The sequence below is a fragment of the Syngnathoides biaculeatus genome, chromosome 13, assembly GCF_019802595.1.
Source record: "Syngnathoides biaculeatus isolate LvHL_M chromosome 13, ASM1980259v1, whole genome shotgun sequence".
Taxonomy (NCBI): domain Eukaryota; kingdom Metazoa; phylum Chordata; class Actinopteri; order Syngnathiformes; family Syngnathidae; genus Syngnathoides; species Syngnathoides biaculeatus.
Window position 1 is genome coordinate 12,301,537 of NC_084652.1, and position 19,566 is coordinate 12,321,102.

Consider the following 19,566-nt stretch of genomic DNA (forward strand, 5'->3'; position numbering starts at 1 on the left):
GAATCATTCCATTCGTTTTACATAACAAAGTCACTGTGTGTTTCTTGTCGTTTTTTTTCCATGTTCTAGGTCGGGTTGACTGGCAGCCAGGTATGGTGGGCCACAGATGTGGGCATTGCATTTGCAAGGGTGGAGGAAGGATTTGACACAGCGCTCAAAGATTATAATAAAAAACAGGTTTGACTGAAGATGAGAAGAAACAAAGATGTTTTTCCTTAATGACAAATACTTTACATTGTGGGTTTGGCAGATCTTACAGCTCAACTCACTAATCCACATGCTGCTGGGGGAGTTGACTCCTGGAGACAGACAGAAAATCATGACCGTCTGCACCATTGACGTCCACGCCCGAGATGTAGTGGCCAATCTCATAACTGAAAAGGTTCAATATTTAAATGGGATAAAAAATACAAGATTATCATGAAATGATCTTTTGATTTCTTTTTGTTTCAAGTGCAGGTGTCAACAGGACAATCATTTGCGTGGCTCTCGCAGTTGCGCCATCGTTGGGACAATAAAACACAACACTGTTACGTTGATATCTGTGATGCCCAGTTCCGCTTCAGTTATGAATACCTCGGCAACACCAATAGGCTTGTCATCACTCCTCTCACTGACAGGTACCGACATGAGATCCATAACAACCAAGTTAGTATTGAGCAATTTTGACTGGCAGACTAAAAATGATACTAAATCAACAGTATGATTATTGTTTTTGGTTGTAGTTTTCAGTGATGTAGAACTTCATACTGTGTTACACTTCGACGTAGTTCAGATTTTTTTGCACCCTTTGGAAAAATATTAGGAGCACCTTTCATCGTAGGAGGACCAAATTGTAGTTACTCATAATACAATTAATACATATTACATATTTTATGAAGTTGATTGTCAATGTCAGCAGCGTGCTTGTGCAAGCTATTAAAATTAGGTTGATTAATATGGTTGAAATGTGACCTAATCTTGTCCTCATTAGATTACAGCTGTTTTATGTCTAGTTCATTTCTTTGTATTTTTTATTAAATTAACTCCCTCCTGTCAGGTGTTATATAACGCTGACGCAGTCCCTCCATCTGACTATGAGTGGTGCCCCCTCCGGCCCAGCCGGTACTGGTAAAACAGAGACTACCAAGGATCTGGGACGCTCACTGGGCATTATGGTTTATGTGTTCAACTGCTCAGAACAAATGGACTATAAGGTAGCCCTGACTACAGACGTTCTGTCTAATTTATGTTCGATCAACTTCCTGTTTCTTTAAAAAGTGAATACATACTGTATTCCTGCACAACGCTGAAGAAATTACACTTTAGTAAAATATGAAATGGTAAGTGCGCAGTTTGTTCAACAGTAGAAATTCACTGTCCCCAAAAACTGAACAGTCAGCCAATAATGCCTGGCATCAAAAGTGAGTAGAGTGAGAGTGTGTGAGAGAGATAAAACCAAATTTAACACACTTGCTCCCTTTTCACACCTCAGACACTTGTAACACTAATGGGTCCTGACAGTGTTGGGGGGGTCGGGGGGAGATGCCTATTTGGCCGAATCCAGACAGTTTCATGTTGGGGTGTACTCACTTTTGTTGCCAGCGATTTACACATTTAGACACTAGTGTGTGTTGAGTTATTCTGAGGGGACAATGAATTTATATTGTCATATGAGTCATACATTGACTACATTACATTGTACCAAAGTGCCATGTCTTTTATTTTGTGCTGTCAATGGATATGGATCAAATAGTTACAAAAATGTGAGGGGTGTGCACACTTAAGTGAGATACTGTCACGAACATTATTTGCCATTTGCTTTTTTCTCCTCCTTCAGTCTATTGGAAATATTTATAAGGGTCTGGCTCAGACTGGAGTGTGGGGCTGTTTTGATGAGTTCAACCGGATCTCAGTGGAAGTGCTTTCTGTGGTCGCCGTACAGGTCAAAACCATACAGGATGCAGTACGCAACAAAAAACATAGGTCAATATGGATTTAGCAATCTAGTGTTCCAAGGAGTGTGTGTTTATTTGATGTAGTGCTGCATTTGTTATGTAGGTTCCACTTCCTTGGAGAGGAGATTGAGCTGAAGCAAACAGTGGGAATCTTCATCACATTGAACCCAGGTTATGCAGGCAGAACTGAGCTCCCAGAGAACCTTAAGGCTCTCTTCAGGTCTGACGGTTGGACAACATTTGAAGTCCTAACTAATGTCAAATGAGACTAATTACATTTTCTAATCATCCAGGCCTTGCGCCATGGTGATCCCGGACTTTGAGCTCATCTGTGAAATCATGTTGGTGGCAGAGGGCTTCATAGATGCTCGTCTTCTGGCGCACAAGTTCATCAGCCTCTACACACTCTGTAAAGAATTGCTGTCTAAACAGGTATGCAATTTTAACGCCAGTCATTATAAAAACACTGGGGTATTCCTAACTATATTTGTCCTGAATCAGGATCACTATGATTGGGGTTTAAGAGCCATCAAATCAGTTCTGGTGGTGGCTGGCTCACTGAAGCGAGCGGAGCGCAGCAGACCTGAGGAACAGGTGAGCATCAATGTGGCCACTTAGTCTGTTGCAGCTGATTGAAGAAGTAGAAATCCACTTGACCATTTTAACGTCCACTAGTGTCCTTGACTTGGTTTGTTTGACCCAGTTTTAAATCCCCCTTTTTGTCATTTGGTTCAAACTGTCCACTTTCCTTGGATTGATTTCCTTCGTGTAGATGACCGAGTGATGAGAGCACACATGTTTGTTATGTTGCCAGCTCTGTCTCATGACCGGAAAGAGAAGGCGGAGATTTTATCTAGTGACGTTGACCTGATTTCAGGCATCTCGTCAGAAAAACAGATGGAACTCAAGGAAGCATGGATGACTTTAATTCATCCACCCATCCATCCATTTTCTGAGCCGCTTATCCTCACGAGGGGCACGGGAGTCAATCCCCGCTGTCATTGGGCAGGAGGCAGGGTACACCCTGGATTGGTTGCCAGCCAGCAGGGCACATGGAGACAGACAACAGTTGCACTCACAATTAGAGTCTCCAATGAATGCCTGTTTTTGGGATGTGGGAGGAAACTGGAGTTCCCAGAGAAAAATCACACAGGCACCCAAAAATCAGGTTCAAATTTTAAGGTGACATTCAAATTGTCATTTTTCTCCACAGGTGCTCATGCGGGCCTTAAGGGATTTCAATTTGCCAAAGATAGTGACCAATGATGTCCCCATATTTCTGGGCCTCATTAGTGACCTCTTCCTTCAGTTGGAGGTTCCCCAGAAAAGAGACACTGAGCTGGAAAATGCTGTCCGCCAATCAGTTAATGAGCTGCGCCTTCAGCCGGAAGAAAACTTTATACTGAAGGTACCACTCCATCCATTAATTTTCTATACCATTTGTCCTAATTAATTGGCCAGAAGTCTATCAAAGCTAAGTTTGGGCGAGAGGCGGGGGAGAATCTGGACAGGTCGACAGCCAATTAAAGAGCATATATAAATAAGTAATCATTCACATTTATATTCACACCTATGAACAATTTAGTCTTCATTTGACCTTCGTATGTATAGTTAAGGAATGTGAAAGAAGGAAAGGAAAGAAGAAAGAACATGCAAACCCCACTGATGTAATCTTGAATAGATCTTTCCTTAAGCCAGGATCAGGCACATACGATATGCAAATGTCATTTGTGTGTTGGTAGGTCACTCAGTTGGAGGAGCTGCTGGCTGTCAGACATTCTGTTTTTGTCATCGGTGGACCAGGAACTGGAAAGAGCCAGGTTATTGATACAGTACATACGGCTGTGTTAATACGTTTTAAATCTCAAATATACACGTTTTATCCTGTGCATTAGCATTTCCATTTGTTCAGATGGAGGTCGCTCTGGCAATTTTCTTTATTTGCACAACAGATCTTGAAGACCCTCCATAGAACCTACGTAAACATGAAGATGAAACCAGCGTGGAATGACATCAACCCTAAAGCTGTGACCACAAATGAGTTGTTTGGATATCTGCACTCTGTGACCAGAGAATGGAAGGATGGTGAGAGACATCACACCTGGGATTCTCACAGCTAACACAATTAAGAACCATGTGTACTTCTTAAAAAGTAAGAGAATAAAATCAATGTCAACTAATATACGGCAGTGGAATACTGTACTGTGTGTGTGTGAGTGTTGGGTCGGTGGGTGTTGATGGGGACTCATGAGCGCAAAATCCATTCAGTTATACATTATAGTAAGTTGCTTTCGGCTTGTCCCATCAGGGGTCGCCACAGCGTGTCATCTCAGATGAAACGATCACACCTGTTTGGCACAGTTTTTACACCGGATGCCCTATACATTATATACAATATTTATTTTCAACATAGGATCAGTAAAATGTTACCAACTGATTTGAAATATAGTGGTACAGGAGGTTTGAGCATACTTAACTTAAAAACCAATAGCTAAGTTCTGTAACACATTTCAATACTTGCATAACATTGGTTGTGGAATTTTTGCAAAGTTTCCGCTTTATCTGCTTCAGGCGTCTTCTCCACTACCATGAGAGAACTGGCTTCACTTACCCATGATAGTCCCAAATGGATCGTTCTAGATGGGGACATTGACCCCATGTGGATCGAATCACTCAACACAGTTATGGATGACAATAAGGTCAGTGTCTCTTGTTTACATGAGCAGCATAGTGACATATCATCTCATAACATCTAAGAACCTCCTTTTTTAGATTATCATTTCACTCAAGGCGGTAAAATTTTATCATACCTGAATTTGATTTCAACAAATATGTTGAGGTTTTTGATGTTTTTCCAGCACAACTTAGGTGTATGGTGACCTTAAAAAGCTTTTCAAAAAAAGATTTTGGCAAAGCACACCTTCATAAAAGAGGAAGCTGGGGTGACAGTGTGATGAAAACGTGCTATCGACAGACAAATTAACTATCATAAGAATGTAATTTTCTATGGAAAATAATCCATGCATTTTCCACACTGATTAACCTCACTAGGGTCATGGGCCAGCTGGGCCCTACACCAGCTGATTCTGGGCAAGAGGTTGGATACACCCAACTGGTTGCCATCCTATCGCAAGATACATATAAACCAACAACCATTCACACTCACATTCCCACCTATAGGCAATTTACAGTTGTTAACTTAACATGTATGTTTTGAGAATGTGTGAGAATACTAGAGAACCATAGAAACCCACGCAGCCATGGGGACAACATGCAAATTCCAAACAGACGAAGCCGGATTTGAAGACCAGGTCCTCCACTGTGTATATAGGGCATATGTAATTAGAAATACATAAGCTTAGTGGCTAGAATATCCCATTGTTGTTTGCTATGGCGATGGACTGATTGAAAGATAAGGTCAGACGGAAGTCTCCCTGGACTGTGATATTTGCAGATGATATTGTGATCTGCGATGAGACTTGGGAACAGATGGAAGAGAACCTGTACAAGTGGAGGTATGAACTGAATGAAGAATCAAGCTCGGGCTCAGCAAGAAAGACTATGTTCGTGAATCAAAAGGAGGCTAGTAGAATGCTGAGTTTACAAACCCTAAGGATCGAGAAGGTGCAGTAGTCTGATTACTTGGGATCAGAGTAATGGGGAGGGTGGACGAGAGGTAAAGAAATGTGTTCTGGAAGAATGGAGCTAGTGGAGAAAATTGCCAGTGGTGATCTGTGACAGAAGCTTACCAGTTTAAGGGAAAAGAAAGATTTATTTGACAGTCATGAGACCAGCAATTTTATGTGGGTTAGAAACAGTCGAAATGACCAGGAGACAAAGGGACAGAAGGGGCAGTGGTTACATCGTTGAAGGATACAGAATAAGAAGCCATGAGGTAGGAGGTGGAGCGGAAGACTAATGTGAAGATTTATGGATGTGGTGAGAGAAGACTGTAGAAAACTGTAGAAGACCAGGAAAGAAAATTTTTGGGCTGGAAGGGAAAGAAGAAGTTTCTCAACTATCCCTTCTGTTTGTCAAGGTATTGACTTTAGCCAGTAACGAGAGGATTAGTTTGTCCTCCTCCATGCGTCTCCTCTTTGAGATATCGCATCTGAAAGCTGCTACCCCGGCGACTGTGTCAAGAGCAGGAATCCTCTACGTCAACCCGCAGGACCTTGGCTGGACCTCGTAAGACTCATGCGCACCCCCGATGTACACAATGAAACATAAGTCACTATGATTTGCTCCACAGCAGTGTTTACTTTGTCCTCAGTTTCGTGACAAGCTGGATAGAGAACCGGCAGGCACAATCAGAACGAGCTAACCTCACTATTTTGTTTGACAAGTATGTACCCTACTGTCTAGAACAAGTCCGCTGCAACTTGAAAACTATCACTCCCATTCCGGAAATCAGCTTGGTGCAAGTAAGGACACATGGTGCTCCTTAAATCTTTACAGTAAATTTAGAAAAAGGTTTGAAATGTTGTTATTGTTGTATTCTTGTGTAACCTGTCAATCAGACACTGTGCTCCTTGTTGGACTGCCTGCTGACTGATAACAACACACCTCCTGATTCCCCCAGAGAACTTTATGAGATTTACTTTGTCTTCGCCTGTGTCTGGGCTTTTGGAGGACCCCTCTTCCACGATCATGTATGTTCTGACTCAATAACCTATTGTATCAAGTTTCATCTGGCACTGAGTTTCTGAATTTCGGTTCAGCTACGTGACTATCGTGCTGAATTCAGCCGCTGGTGGGTAAAAGAAATGAGAGCTGTTAAGTTCCCCTCCCAAGGAACCGTCTTTGACTACTTTATAGATCCTGAAACCAAAAAATTTATCCCGTGGAGCGAGAAGAAGGTTCCTTTTGAGCTGGAACTTGATGTGCCTTTGCAGGTACAGCATATACCGGTGATGTCTGTGATTGCTCTCAAAGAATGCAATTCGTGTAAATGTTCTGAAGAAGGACCTTTCTGTATTGTCATTTAATATGTTTTCAGGCAGTGCTTGTTCACACCCCAGAAACCATATGTCTGACATATTTCATGGACCTACTCCTCCAGAGGGGCAAACCTATCATGTTAGTGGGTAACGCAGGAGTAGGGAAGAGCATTCTCGTGTGTGATAAAGTCTCCAAACTGAATCACGACTACATAGTGGCTAAAGTGCCCTTCAACTACTATACTACCTCAGCTATGCTGCAACGTAGGATTTGTGATAATTTTCTAATCCTTCTGTCTCTGTTTGCAGTGTTCTTCCGTGTATTCACCTCTTAATTTTGTTTCTAACCTCTCTTATGTATGTTCTATGAAGGAAAACTTGCTTATTTGTCACGAAACGGGGCTCAAGGGTGGACCCAAATGCACGACTCCAGAGACAGCAGACAGTACAGAGGAAACCTTTATTCGGTCCGAGGTCTGAGATCAAGCAGACAGTCCAAACAATCCGAAGTACTAGTACGGATGGGCTTACGAGGGTGGTCAGTGGACAGGCGTGGGTCGGTGCACGGAGATCAGAAGTCAGGAAAACAGGAGTGCGGGAACGAGGCATAAAGAACAACGATCTAGCGGAGTATTTGTCGTCCCCCGGGTCCTATATGTACTGGGTCTAATCAGTGGTCATGAGGCACAGCTGTGCGCCTTCTGATTAGCTGACCACGCCCAGCCCGGGCTGGAATCCAGGAGCATGACACTATTAGTATAATATACTAGTCTATACTGTAAGTAATGCCTTGGTGCGGAGGAACTACATTGAAGTAATTTAATTCTCTTGGCTTGTCTATTGGTGGGTCGGTGGGTGGTCAAATGTGTCTATCCCTCTGTTTGTTTGTCTGAGTGTTTGTAACTAAAATTATTTAATCAAAGACTTGTTTTGAATAAGAATACAATATAAGCATTTATTTATTTTGTCATCAGAAACTTCATTCCAGAATACAATACAGTGCAAGATACCCATCTTAAATTCTGCCTTTATAAAGATAACTTGAATGGCATCCAGTACAGTGCAGACATCCCTAGGCTGAAACTATATACTTTATGTACCTGTACTTTATTTTCACTGAAGTAGTATTCTTTTAACGTACTTCACAATGGTAAGAACTTCACTGAATCAAATTGATAGGTACACTTCAAACTGCAGCTACAATAATACACAAATTGCTGAATTAATCCTTCAGTCACAGTGTTAATTAAATAACTTTAGAAAGGTTGAGTTTGTGATGCTTGTGTTTGATTTGAGGTCATCCTCCATACAATTCACATTTTTTCCTCAAATCTAATAAATACACTACATTTAGGTGTTCTCGAGAAACCACTGGAGAAGAAAGCAGGTCGTAAATTTGGACCTCCGACCACAAAGAAACTCGTTTACTTCATAGATGACCTCAACATGCCGAAGGTGGACGTATACGGGACTGTCCAGCCACACACGCTTATACGTCAGCATCTGGACTATAACCACTGGTGAGACACATTTTTAAAAGCTGTCTTCTTAATGTACCGTAGAACACCAAGTGACTCGATTTGATTCTTTGCAGGTATGACAGACAAAAACTGGCATTGAAAGAGATTCATAATTGCCAGTACATCACCTGCATGAACCCAACTGCTGGAAACTTTTCCATTAACCCTCGACTACAGGTGCAGTCTCCAGGAAACATAAATGAGTTGTGATCTGCCGTTTATGATAACTGCTCTGTTTTGTCCATACAGAGACATTTCTCTGTGTTTTCAGTACATTTCCCCAGTGCTGATGCATTGGCCACCATCTTTTCCAGCATCTTGTCATCTCACTTCCTACAGGGTGAATTCAGCTACGGGGTCTTACGCTCCGTCGATCCTCTCATACAGGTTCCGTCTCAGACTCTGGGATATATTTGTGTGGATGACCATGTCACATTTGGCTGCGATACAAATGATATCGATCCCTCTAGGCTGCCATCTCTTTGCACCAGAAAATTAGTCGGAGCTTCCTGCCCTCTGCAATTCGCTTCCATTACATTTTCAATTTGCGAGACCTTGCCAACATCTTCCAGGTTAGATACACACATGAAAATAATTGTTGCACATGAATTACATTTTATGATAATTGCCGTATCTGTGTATTTATGAGCACAGGGCATCTTGTTTGCCCAGCCTGAGTGTATCCGATACCCCATGGACCTTGTTCAGCTGTGGCTTCATGAGAGCTCCAGGGTATACTCGGACAAACTGATGGAAGAGAAAGATGTGGAGGTCTTCAACAAACTCCTACTGGACACTTCCAAGAGATATTTTGAGGTATAAGATAAGTAATAGAAAAGTAATAATTTTGACTGAAACCAAACTGCATATGTTTTGCTGCTAATCTCCTTTTAGGAAATGCTTAAATTCGTAATTTAAATCGCAATCTAGCCTTGGTATGATCTTATTTCGCAATAGTTGTCTGCTCAAACAAAAACTCTTTCTGCTGTATCTCTTTAGGGAATGAAAGAGTCACTTTTTATCCACAAGCCTCTGGTGTACTGTCACTTTGCTCAAGGGGTGGGAGAGGCTCGCTATCACCTGGTAAGACGATCAAATGTATTCAGGTCAGGAGATCTTTTTCAATCATCCATTTATCTGTCATTTATCTGTCAAGCATGACGAGAGTAATTGATTTGGACTTCAATTAATTTATGTTAGACCCGATTTCAAGCTCTATATTCACAATGCCTTGATGTACCAAGGCTTCTGTCATATCCAATCTGGCTGAATCACTGAGGAAGAATGTGGGTTCATTAGCAAACTAATTACCTTTTCACACGCTTATGATTTTAATTTAATGGACTCCTCAGAAGAAGTAAAATTATTCTCATATCTGGAGGTGATTACAAAAGTGGTGCACTTAGCAAGCATGTGTATTACTCAGGCATCAGACTGGGAGAAACTGCAGAATATTCTTATTGATGCTCTGGAGCATTATAATGAGATGCATGCTGTGATGGACCTGGTGCTGTTTGAAGAAGCTATCCAGCATGTGTAAGAAAAGACCGCATTAATACAAACACACATGTATTCATATGGTATACACACTGAGCATACACACTGTTGTAAGTGTGAGTTTTGCGCAGATGTCGGATCAGCCGCATCCTGGAAGCTCCCTACGGTAACGCCCTTCTGGTTGGGGTAGGCGGCAGTGGGAAACAGAGTCTCTGTCGGCTGGCTGCTTTCCTTAGCATGCTGGAAGTCTTCCAGATCACGCTACGTAAAGGCTATGGCTTCAATGACCTCAAAGTAAAACACACACACACACAAATATATACACTTGCATTCCGTGGACAAAATTGTTGAAAGGAACCCCTTCCAGAATTGATTAATCAATCAGTTCTTGGTTGCTTAGTTCCTTTGTATGCTTCTTACTTTGCCAACAGTTGATGGAACACAATTTTCTGTTCCCTGTACCAAATAAGGTCAATAATAAAATCATCTATGGATGAGTTAGGTACGCGTTAACTCGGCAGCCTTGACCTCAAGCACATCAAACTCATAAACCAAAATCCCCACAGACATCTTGTAGAACTGTTCTCAGAAGAGTGAAAGCTGCGTAGGACTCTGGCATTCAGGATGTGTGGCCTACTACATGTGCCTTGTGGAATGGGTTTAGGAAATAAACATGCTGTTTTGACATTCAAGTTAATTTTGAAGTGTACATGAAACATTTTCTGGAATTTTGCACCCCTAGGTGTGTGTAATGGCCGTGTGTCCCAATACTTTCACCAATGACTGTCATCCCACTGTGCCATCAATAAGGCCCATGATGCTCATAAACAACAACATTCTTTTCTTCACGTCTCCAGAGTGACATAGCACGATTGTATATGAAGGTCGGAGTAAAGAACATTGGTACAGTGTTCCTTTATACGGATGCCCACATTCCTGACGAAAGCTTCTTGGTGCTCATCAATGACATACTGGCTTCCGGTAAGTCTTTCACACTGGCCAAAGGTTAGAGAATGAGCACAATATATCAACAAACACATTTTTAAAAACACTTACAGACTGTTCGGATTTAATTATTTGATACATCTCCTATTGATGCACCAAATGAAGTATCCAGTGGTTGTAACTGTAGTCCTATCAAGCATTACCATAAAGAGAAACTTAAGGATTGCTGTCAAATTTCTATTGATATTTTTTACAGAAGAAATGAAAACTGTGACCTTGATTGTTGGCTTGTTTCAGGAGACATCCCAGACCTGTTTAGTGATGAAGAAGTGGACACAATCGTGGCATCAATGCGAATGGAGCTCCGAGGTTTAGGACTCACCGATTCCAGAGAAAATTGCTGGAGCTTCTTTATAGAAAGAATACGCAGGCAGCTCAAGGTCTGCAGTATTTCATATTTATAGTACACTGTTTCCACACTTGTGGATTCACCTATTCACTGTTTTGTTTTTATTTGTTTTCAAAAAAAAATCCCCGCTCACTGTTCTTTTGGTCACTCGAAAGCACTGTCAAACATAAAAGTACTGCTTTGGCGCCATCTCGTCTCATGTTAATTCCATGGAACTATTTTGAAGTAAGTTGAAGAACTTAATGCAGTGCTTTGCTACCATTTTGTCGGGTGTGGGGTGGGATTTGTAGGCTGGTAGCGTCATGTGGCAAAGGCGAACTTTGATGCGCTCAGGTGACTGGCGCCGCGTTTCCAACATTTTTCTTCCATTTTTTTTCTTGACCCTCCACCCCCCAAAAAAACAAGATAACTTGTTAGTGAACTATGGAACATATACACTCCAGAGATCTTTGAACACAATTACAAACCTTTGGTTGGGTCAATTGCTCACGGATTTTCACAATTTGTGGGGGAACACTGTATTATCAGATCACAGCCAATCTTGATCATTATTTTTGGTTACTGTGCTTCATCTACTATCTGTTCCATCGCCACTACCCAGGTGGCATTGTGTTTTTCCCCTGTGGGGTTCACCCTGCGGACCCGGGCACGGAGGTTTCCAGCCTTGGTGAACTGCACGTCTATCGACTGGTTCCATCCTTGGCCCCAGCTCGCCTTACAGTCTGTCAGCACCACTTTCATCGAGAAGATACCCGAACTGGAGGTCTTTATGTTATTAACATTCTGTTTTTATGTAACATAATTTTAAGAGCATTTTGAGAAAAGTAAAAGCTACAGTGGAACCTCAGAGGTCAAAGATAGTCTTACAATTTTTTTCCCTTATTATAACATTCACTGACTGTACAGGAAAGGCATTAAATAATATTTTAACATACATACAAATGGAACTAAAACATTTACCTTTCTGTTAACAATGAATTGCAAAGATCTAATGTTTGTATTACTAATATACTATTTCAATCACAACATTTATCCCCTGCAGCCAAAAGTGAGGACGTCGATCAGTGAGTTTATCTCCCATGCCCACACCAGTGTCAACGAAGTAAGTTGTTGCAAAGCACCATGGGAATGCTTCACTCCTGACACCACTTCTGTCATCTCCTCTTGTTTGAACGCATCACAGGTGAGTGTCAGGTTTCAGCAGAATGAGAAGCACTTCAACTACACCACACCAAAGAGTTTCCTGGAGTTCATGAAGCTTTACGGCAACCTGTTGGGGAAGAAACGAACTGAGCTCAGTCAAAAGATGGAGAGATTAGAGAATGGTCTGCAGAAGCTGCAGAGCACCGCCAACCAGGTCAGTGATTGTTTATAATTATTTGTGTTATCTATTGTAAGAGCTCTGGAATTCAAATCGACCAAGCGACCTGACTCGAGTCAGCTTTTGCCGATTTTAACGACTTGCTTTGCTTTAGACTTGAGATTTGTGTGACCTATTCCCACCTATTTCTATTCATTCTCTTGCATTGGTCATTAGTTTTCCTTCTTTTCCAGGTGGAAGATCTTAAAGCCAAGCTAGCGGTGCAAGAAATGGAGCTATGTCAGAGGAATGGGGACATTGAGGCTCTAATCTCTAAAATAGGACAACAGACAGACAATCTGAGCCAAGAGAGATCTGTGGCTGATGCTGAGGAGCAAAAGGTAATGAGGTGTGCGATATTTGTTTCACACCCAAATCATTGCAATGCATTTTCTATATTATTTCATACATTTTTAACTAGTGGGTAGCACGTCAGCCTCACGGTTCTGAGGGTCATGGTTCATCACTTGGAATAAGGCAAAGCTCACTCATGATGTAAATGAGGATAAGCGGTACATAAAATTGTAAAATCCAATGTTTCTTTTTAGGTGGAAGCTTTTCAAGCAGAGGTGAGCAAACAGCAGCGAGAGACAGAAAATGAGCTGGCCAAGGCTGAACCTGCACTGCAGGCCGCCAATGCAGCCCTCAATACACTCAACAGGGTAAAAAAACAATATATATATATATATATATATTCTGTCATACTTTATCTGCTTGATGCCCTTTGTGTAAACATACAGAATTACCCCCAAAAATCACATCAGTGTCCATTACTCATATTGCATTTTGGAATTAGGATTTTTTTTTTAAATAGATTGATAGACTAGAGGTAATTTAATACTGTATCTTAAGATAAATGCTTAGTTATTACAGTACTTTATTACCATTACTCATATTACATTTTGGGATTTGGCTTTACTGACAGATTAATAAATTGGAGGTAATTTAATACTGTGTTTTACGAGAAATGGTGAGTGTGGGATCTTTCTTCAATGAGCAATGAATGTTCCATTTTGGGATTCCCATCTCACGACCATATTACTGTATATATATTTTTGAGCCTCGTAGGAGCATTTCTACCAGTTGTTCTTTTGCAGGGCTGATGGATGCCAAAGAACGTTGCTTACAGTTCTACTTCAAAATTATCAGATCTCAGCATTGATTTTTGATTGGATTGTTGATTGTTCATGGGTCACTGTAAAACTATCTTTTCAATTGTATGGATTTTGCCATTATTTGTGTTTATTTGCACCTAAATTTACGTGGGGGGATTTTTTTCGACAACACGTACAACATGTTGCCTGTGTGTACGCTTTCCAGTTGAATTTGACTGAGCTGAGGACGTTCCCAAACCCTCCGGCGATTGTTACCAATGTCACAGCAGCCGTTGTGGTGCTGCTCGCTCCTCAGGGCAAAATCCCCAAAGATCGGAGCTGGAAGGCTTCCAAGGTGGTCATGAGCAAGGTGATTGTTGATATCAGACACCCACGCATCCGTCGGGGTCACAAGAGGAATTCATTTGAGTTGTGATGATAACTTTATAAACGTTTTAAAAAAAATCAAATTTTAATTCCTACGAGAGCAGAAGATTCCCCATATGGATTCCTCTTATGACTCAAATGAGTTATGATGTAATAAATCAAAAAGTGTTTTGTGATTCGGAACATTTCTAACATTGACAAGAGAGAAGCACTCTAAAGTTTGACTATATTTCAGGTTTTATTTGCTACTTGGTACTCTTGCTTTACTTTCCAATAGAAGCATCTTTTGTATCATAATATCAAAATAAATGAATAACAATGTTATTATAATTGTGATGAGATAAATTTTCGGTCATCAGTTATTACATAATTATAAGCAATCAGACTGATATGTAGTATCGATAATGGAAGCGGAACAGCAAAATACTTATTAGTTTCTATACCAAATTGAGACTGCAATATAATAAGCAATACCATTTTAGTATCGGCTCACTCTTTTTTATTTTTGTTAAAGTTTTATCATTTTAGTGGGGCTATGAATTTTAACACTTTTGCCTCCACCGACAATTAAAAGAAAATTAAATAAAACGTTTTTAGATGTATGCCAGACAGAAATGTGTCTATTTCCATTCATTTTACAAGTGGATCACTGTATTAAATACACCACAATGTATTTCATCTGAGGTGATTAAAGTACACTCATAAAACTGTCTTTTACATTTGAAATTTATGTTTGATACAATGCACACCAGGGTTGAAATGATTTACGTGTCCTTGTGCTTGCTGTTGCTTACTCGTCAAGGTGGATGAGTTCCTGCAGTCTCTGGTGAACTTTGACAAGGAGCACATCCCAGAGGCCACGGTGAAGGTTGTGAGAGACGACTACCTGAGTGACCCTGAGTTCAACCCTGAATTCGTGCATCACAAATCCTCCGCTGCTGCTGGGCTCTGTGCTTGGGTGATCAATATGATCCGCTTCCATGATGTATGTTTAATGTCATCTGAACTGAGCCGTGTACTTATTATACTTCATGAGCAATAAGCCATCTGAGACGCTTTGTAGTCATTTAAATACTCTGGAATAATTTTGGCTTTAGTTTTCCATTGGTGGGACAAAATTAATTGGGGTGGCCACGAAAACTAATTGACCACAGGGGTCGGGGCCTATATTATACTGTTCATACTGTTTAACACGTCTACATCGCAGTTCAGAGGTCGTCGGTTCTGAGTAAACGAACAGTCCAACACAGTCCAACAATGCTCTGTTTCCAAGCATTCCGGAGTGGAGGGAGCGTGCTTGCACGGAATTCTCGAACACACCCAAAGTCAGCTGGGCTGGACTCCAGCACAACCGTGGTTCTTGTGAGGGACAGCAGTACATAGAACGGATGGGTGTATATACTGCCCCCAGGTGGCCAAGCCACACAGGAGCTGCACAATGTCATTTGAATTGAAGAAAGAAATGCTGGTTCTTCTTTTTTAAAATGCATTCCGTTTTAATGATAACATTAATGTGTGTCTTTGTAAAGTAAAATATTAATGAGTACTTTTTTCTTACAAATAAAAATATATACTATTTATATTATGCACTGTGGAGTTTTTGTGTGTAAATGTTTTCCTCTTCCAATCCTTCTGCTGCCATGGATAGATTTTTGTGAGTACATCTCGAGTCTTTATTCTATGAAGTTGTTTTATTTAGATGTCAGGAAGCAGTTAAAAGCATTCAATCTTCAGGTATTCCGTGAGGTGGCCAAGAAGAGGTTGTGCCTGTCACAAGCCAACACTGATCTTGCCGAGGCTGCGGAGAAGCTCCAAGTCATTGGGAAGAAACTGGCCGTGAGTCCCCACGGAACGTAGGAAAAATGTAATACTTGGATGAGCTTGAAAAAATTTCATCACAATCCATAAATTGTTTTCAGGAGTTAGACAGCAGCCTTGAATCCCTGACCAGCGATTACAAAAAAGCCACGTCAGAGAAGTTGCGTTTTCAGGAAGAAGTCAACCATACAAACAAGACTATTACACTCGCCAATCGACTAGTCAAAGGGCTGCAGGTGGCATTCGATGATCATTTATGAGTTTGATTCTGTTAAAATCGCCTTTCTGTGTATTCCATTGTTAGCTGTGCATTTTTTCTCAGAGTGAAAATGTGCGTTGGGCCCAATCAGTGGCCGAGTACCATGAACAGGAGGCCACTCTTTGTGGAGATGTCCTCCTAACCGCAGCCTTCATCTCTTACGTCGGCTCCTTCTCCAAAAAGTACCGCAGGGAGCTGGTGGACAACCTCTGGAGGCCTTTCCTCCGCAGCCAGAAGGTGAAGAATGTTCAAAACACTGATCATAAATGCAATTATCATTCTTCTTAAAGTAGCCAAATGAAATCATTGTTTACCTCGCTCCTTTGCTCCCGCTAGACTTATCAAATTTGTCAAACTGTTTTCTGTATTGGAATAGTCAGGAAGTACTGGAATAGGCTAGAGATGATCTGGGGAGAGCAAATATTTTTATTATTGAAAGCGGCATGGTGGAGCAGCTGGAAAGTGTTGACCTCACTGTTCTGAGGATCCGGGTTCAATCCCAGCCCTCCCTCTGTGTTGCTTGCATGTTCTCCCCGTGCCTGCATGGGTTTTCTCTGGGCACTCCGGTTTAGACACACATTCCAAAAACATGCAACATTAATTGGACACTCTCTATTACTCGTAGGGGTGATTGCAAGTGCAGCTGTTGTCTGTCTCCATGTGCCCTGGGATTAGGTGGCAACCAGTTCAGGGTGTACCTTGCCTCCAACCCATTGACAGCTGGGGTGTACCTGCCTCCAACCCAGTGACAGCTGGGATAGGCTCCAGCACTCCCGTGACCCTTATGAGGATAAACGGCTAAGAAAATGGATGGATGGATTATTATTGAAAACATATCTTTAATTAAAGGGGAAGTCCACTCATTGAAAATAACAATGTATCAGATAGGTCATGTCATTGGTAGTGTAACTTTAAAATAAAGTATTTCATCAAAAATCATTTAAGGTTGTTTGTATTGGCAATTTTGAAGGTCCCCAGTTTCTGTCATTTTGGCGAGTCACATGACCTACGTGCGCGATGTGACATGTCATGTGCTCAGTTATTGTCAGTGCTGATTTCTTAGATTTATCTTCATATGATGAAGAAATAGAAGTATGGGTTGATCGGAAAGACAGAGGAATACGTCCATACACATTTGAACCTCAATAATGTTGAATATTCGAATGGTTCTTCGGAGGGTCTGACTACTCGCGGGCCTACGTGAGGAGCCCATGTGACTCGCCAAAATGTCAGTGACCAGGAACATTCAAAATTGCCGATATAAACAACCTTAAATGATATCTTGTGGAAAATCTTTATTTTAAAGTTACAGTACCAATGACATGACCTATCTGATACATTATTATTTTCAATGTGTGGACTTCCCCTTTAGAAACTTTTTTTTTTTTTTCGCTAATCACCTTGATCTCATCCACAGACTGCTACATTCGTGTCAGATTATTACATATTGTGGTTGAAAATTATTTTCTCCCCCTTGGCCTCCTTTTAACCTGAATTGAGGTGTCTAGAGATAATCTTCCACTTAACAAGCATTCATTTATGCCGCTTCTTCCTCCAAGATACCCATTCCCATGACAACGGACTTGGATCCTGTGTCCCTGCTGACTGACGATGCCATGGTAGCCCAATGGAACAACGAAGGCTTGCCAGGAGACAAAATGTCCACCCAGAACGCCGCTATCCTCATTAATTGTGAGTGGTGCCCGTAGATCCACGACTTCATCACGGTGGCCACCAGTACAACTGTAGAACCCTTCTAATTTGCTTGGTCTATCCATTTTCCATGGCACTTGGCTTCCTGGCCATAGTTGACATTGAGACAATCGCAGTATAAAGTGGATGAACGGCACACATACACACATACAAATTATTGAAAAACAATTTACCAACTTGGCATATTATAATAAGGGTTGCTAATGTTGGGTGTGGTGTGTGTTTTGCTGAAGGTGAACGCTGGCCTCTGCTAATTGACCCTCAGTTACAGGGCATCAAGTGGATTAAGAGTCGGTACGGCAGCAGCCTCAGAGTCGTCAGTCTGAGTCAAAAAAGGTACTTTTGGTTTCTTCTCAGGACACGCAGTAAATCCTGCAATGTTTCACATTACAACACACAGTTGGCATGATTGTCTTTGCCCAGTTAAGATTGCTCAATCATCCTTGTGTTGCGTTAGTTATGTGGACGTGATCGAGCAAGCCGTCGTGGCTGGAAGCACTGTGCTCATCGAGAACATTGAAGAGACAATTGACCCGGTTCTGGACCCGCTCTTAGGTCGACACACAATCAAGAAGGGCAGGTAACAACTCACAAAACTGTGACTCAATTTTTTATCCATTTCTTGAAAGTAAGAAAATCAGCTAAAACCAGAATGCTCCTGCTCCAATTCTTACTTGTTCTGGAAAACTGGAAAACATCACATTGGCCTTCGAATCGTTACACTTGCTTCCTAAAACTTAAAGAATACATTAGAAAATGTTACTGGTGGACTACAAAGCTTGGACCAACAGTGTAAAAAATATAAAATGTCAAAGCACCCCTTAACAAAGGCCAGTTTTTTTTTGTGGTAAAAATGACACCAAGATCATTCATTTTAAAACTTCTTCCGCCATTAATTGGACCTATAACCCCTTTCTTAAATTTAAGTACAGAAAGTAAAACCAAACAAATGAGAAAATGTGATTGCAAAAGTGAACACACCCGCTTATAATTTGCGCATTAAGATGTGAACAAAAATCTCTGGAAAAAAAACACTAGAACATGTGAACTTCATCTGGGGGTCATCAGAAGCCCCTTAATGGTGACAGGTTTGTACTATCTTTTATTTGGCATGAGTCTGAATGTGATTAATAGTTACTTTTGGGGAAATAAATATCTTGGCCATACTTTTTTTATCTTGCAAAAAAAGGGGTGTGTAGATTTTTTTTTATTTACACTAAATATCTTGAATACCTTCTAGTTCCCAATGAGTCCTACTGAGAGAACCAAAACCAAACAAAGTTAAGCAGCATTCTGTTTCTATGGTCCTCAACAGCAGAACAAACTTGTTAATCAGTATGGAGTTGCCCTAGAACTGGAGAAAAAAAAAAAAGGAAAATGCTTTGCCAAGCCCATGTTCAACCTTTTCAACTTGTATTGCAGTTGCATCAAGGTGGGTGACAAGGAGTGCTTCTTGCATCCTGACTTCAGGCTCATCCTTCACACCAAACTGGCCAGCCCTCACTATAAGCCAGAGATTCAGGCTCAGACCACTCTTATTAACTTCACTGTGACCAGAGACGGGCTGGAGGACCAACTCCTTGCTCAAGTTGTCAACCAGGAGAGGCCTGACCTTGAACATCTCAAGGTGCAATAGCAATACTACAGTATTTTATTAATAGCTACAAAAATAGTGTTGTTGTTGTTG

The 19,566-nt window shown here is 41.2% G+C and overlaps 1 protein-coding gene across 1 annotated transcript in view; it reads left to right on the plus strand.

Moving 5' to 3' along the window:
• dnah9l (dynein, axonemal, heavy polypeptide 9 like) overlaps positions 1–19,566 on the plus strand; it is a 39,923-nt gene that overhangs the window by 12,116 nt on the left and 8,241 nt on the right. Inside the window, exons 31-71 of the mRNA XM_061838577.1 lie at positions 70–177; positions 251–382; positions 460–620; positions 1,040–1,196; positions 1,820–1,965; positions 2,041–2,157; positions 2,231–2,369; positions 2,439–2,531; positions 3,151–3,345; positions 3,680–3,757; positions 3,890–4,022; positions 4,509–4,636; positions 5,977–6,125; positions 6,211–6,361; positions 6,458–6,589; positions 6,659–6,832; positions 6,937–7,141; positions 8,232–8,397; positions 8,472–8,574; positions 8,647–8,784; positions 8,868–8,969; positions 9,052–9,213; positions 9,397–9,480; positions 9,824–9,933; positions 10,026–10,188; positions 10,752–10,875; positions 11,137–11,279; positions 11,850–12,011; positions 12,291–12,350; positions 12,432–12,605; positions 12,803–12,949; positions 13,157–13,270; positions 13,929–14,072; positions 14,892–15,074; positions 15,824–15,925; positions 16,009–16,143; positions 16,230–16,403; positions 17,726–17,858; positions 18,113–18,215; positions 18,337–18,459; positions 19,302–19,506. Of these exons, the coding sequence (XP_061694561.1) occupies positions 70–177; positions 251–382; positions 460–620; positions 1,040–1,196; positions 1,820–1,965; positions 2,041–2,157; positions 2,231–2,369; positions 2,439–2,531; positions 3,151–3,345; positions 3,680–3,757; positions 3,890–4,022; positions 4,509–4,636; positions 5,977–6,125; positions 6,211–6,361; positions 6,458–6,589; positions 6,659–6,832; positions 6,937–7,141; positions 8,232–8,397; positions 8,472–8,574; positions 8,647–8,784; positions 8,868–8,969; positions 9,052–9,213; positions 9,397–9,480; positions 9,824–9,933; positions 10,026–10,188; positions 10,752–10,875; positions 11,137–11,279; positions 11,850–12,011; positions 12,291–12,350; positions 12,432–12,605; positions 12,803–12,949; positions 13,157–13,270; positions 13,929–14,072; positions 14,892–15,074; positions 15,824–15,925; positions 16,009–16,143; positions 16,230–16,403; positions 17,726–17,858; positions 18,113–18,215; positions 18,337–18,459; positions 19,302–19,506 (5,652 nt within the window). The remainder of the gene's footprint in view (positions 1–69; positions 178–250; positions 383–459; positions 621–1,039; positions 1,197–1,819; positions 1,966–2,040; positions 2,158–2,230; positions 2,370–2,438; positions 2,532–3,150; positions 3,346–3,679; positions 3,758–3,889; positions 4,023–4,508; positions 4,637–5,976; positions 6,126–6,210; positions 6,362–6,457; positions 6,590–6,658; positions 6,833–6,936; positions 7,142–8,231; positions 8,398–8,471; positions 8,575–8,646; positions 8,785–8,867; positions 8,970–9,051; positions 9,214–9,396; positions 9,481–9,823; positions 9,934–10,025; positions 10,189–10,751; positions 10,876–11,136; positions 11,280–11,849; positions 12,012–12,290; positions 12,351–12,431; positions 12,606–12,802; positions 12,950–13,156; positions 13,271–13,928; positions 14,073–14,891; positions 15,075–15,823; positions 15,926–16,008; positions 16,144–16,229; positions 16,404–17,725; positions 17,859–18,112; positions 18,216–18,336; positions 18,460–19,301; positions 19,507–19,566) is intronic.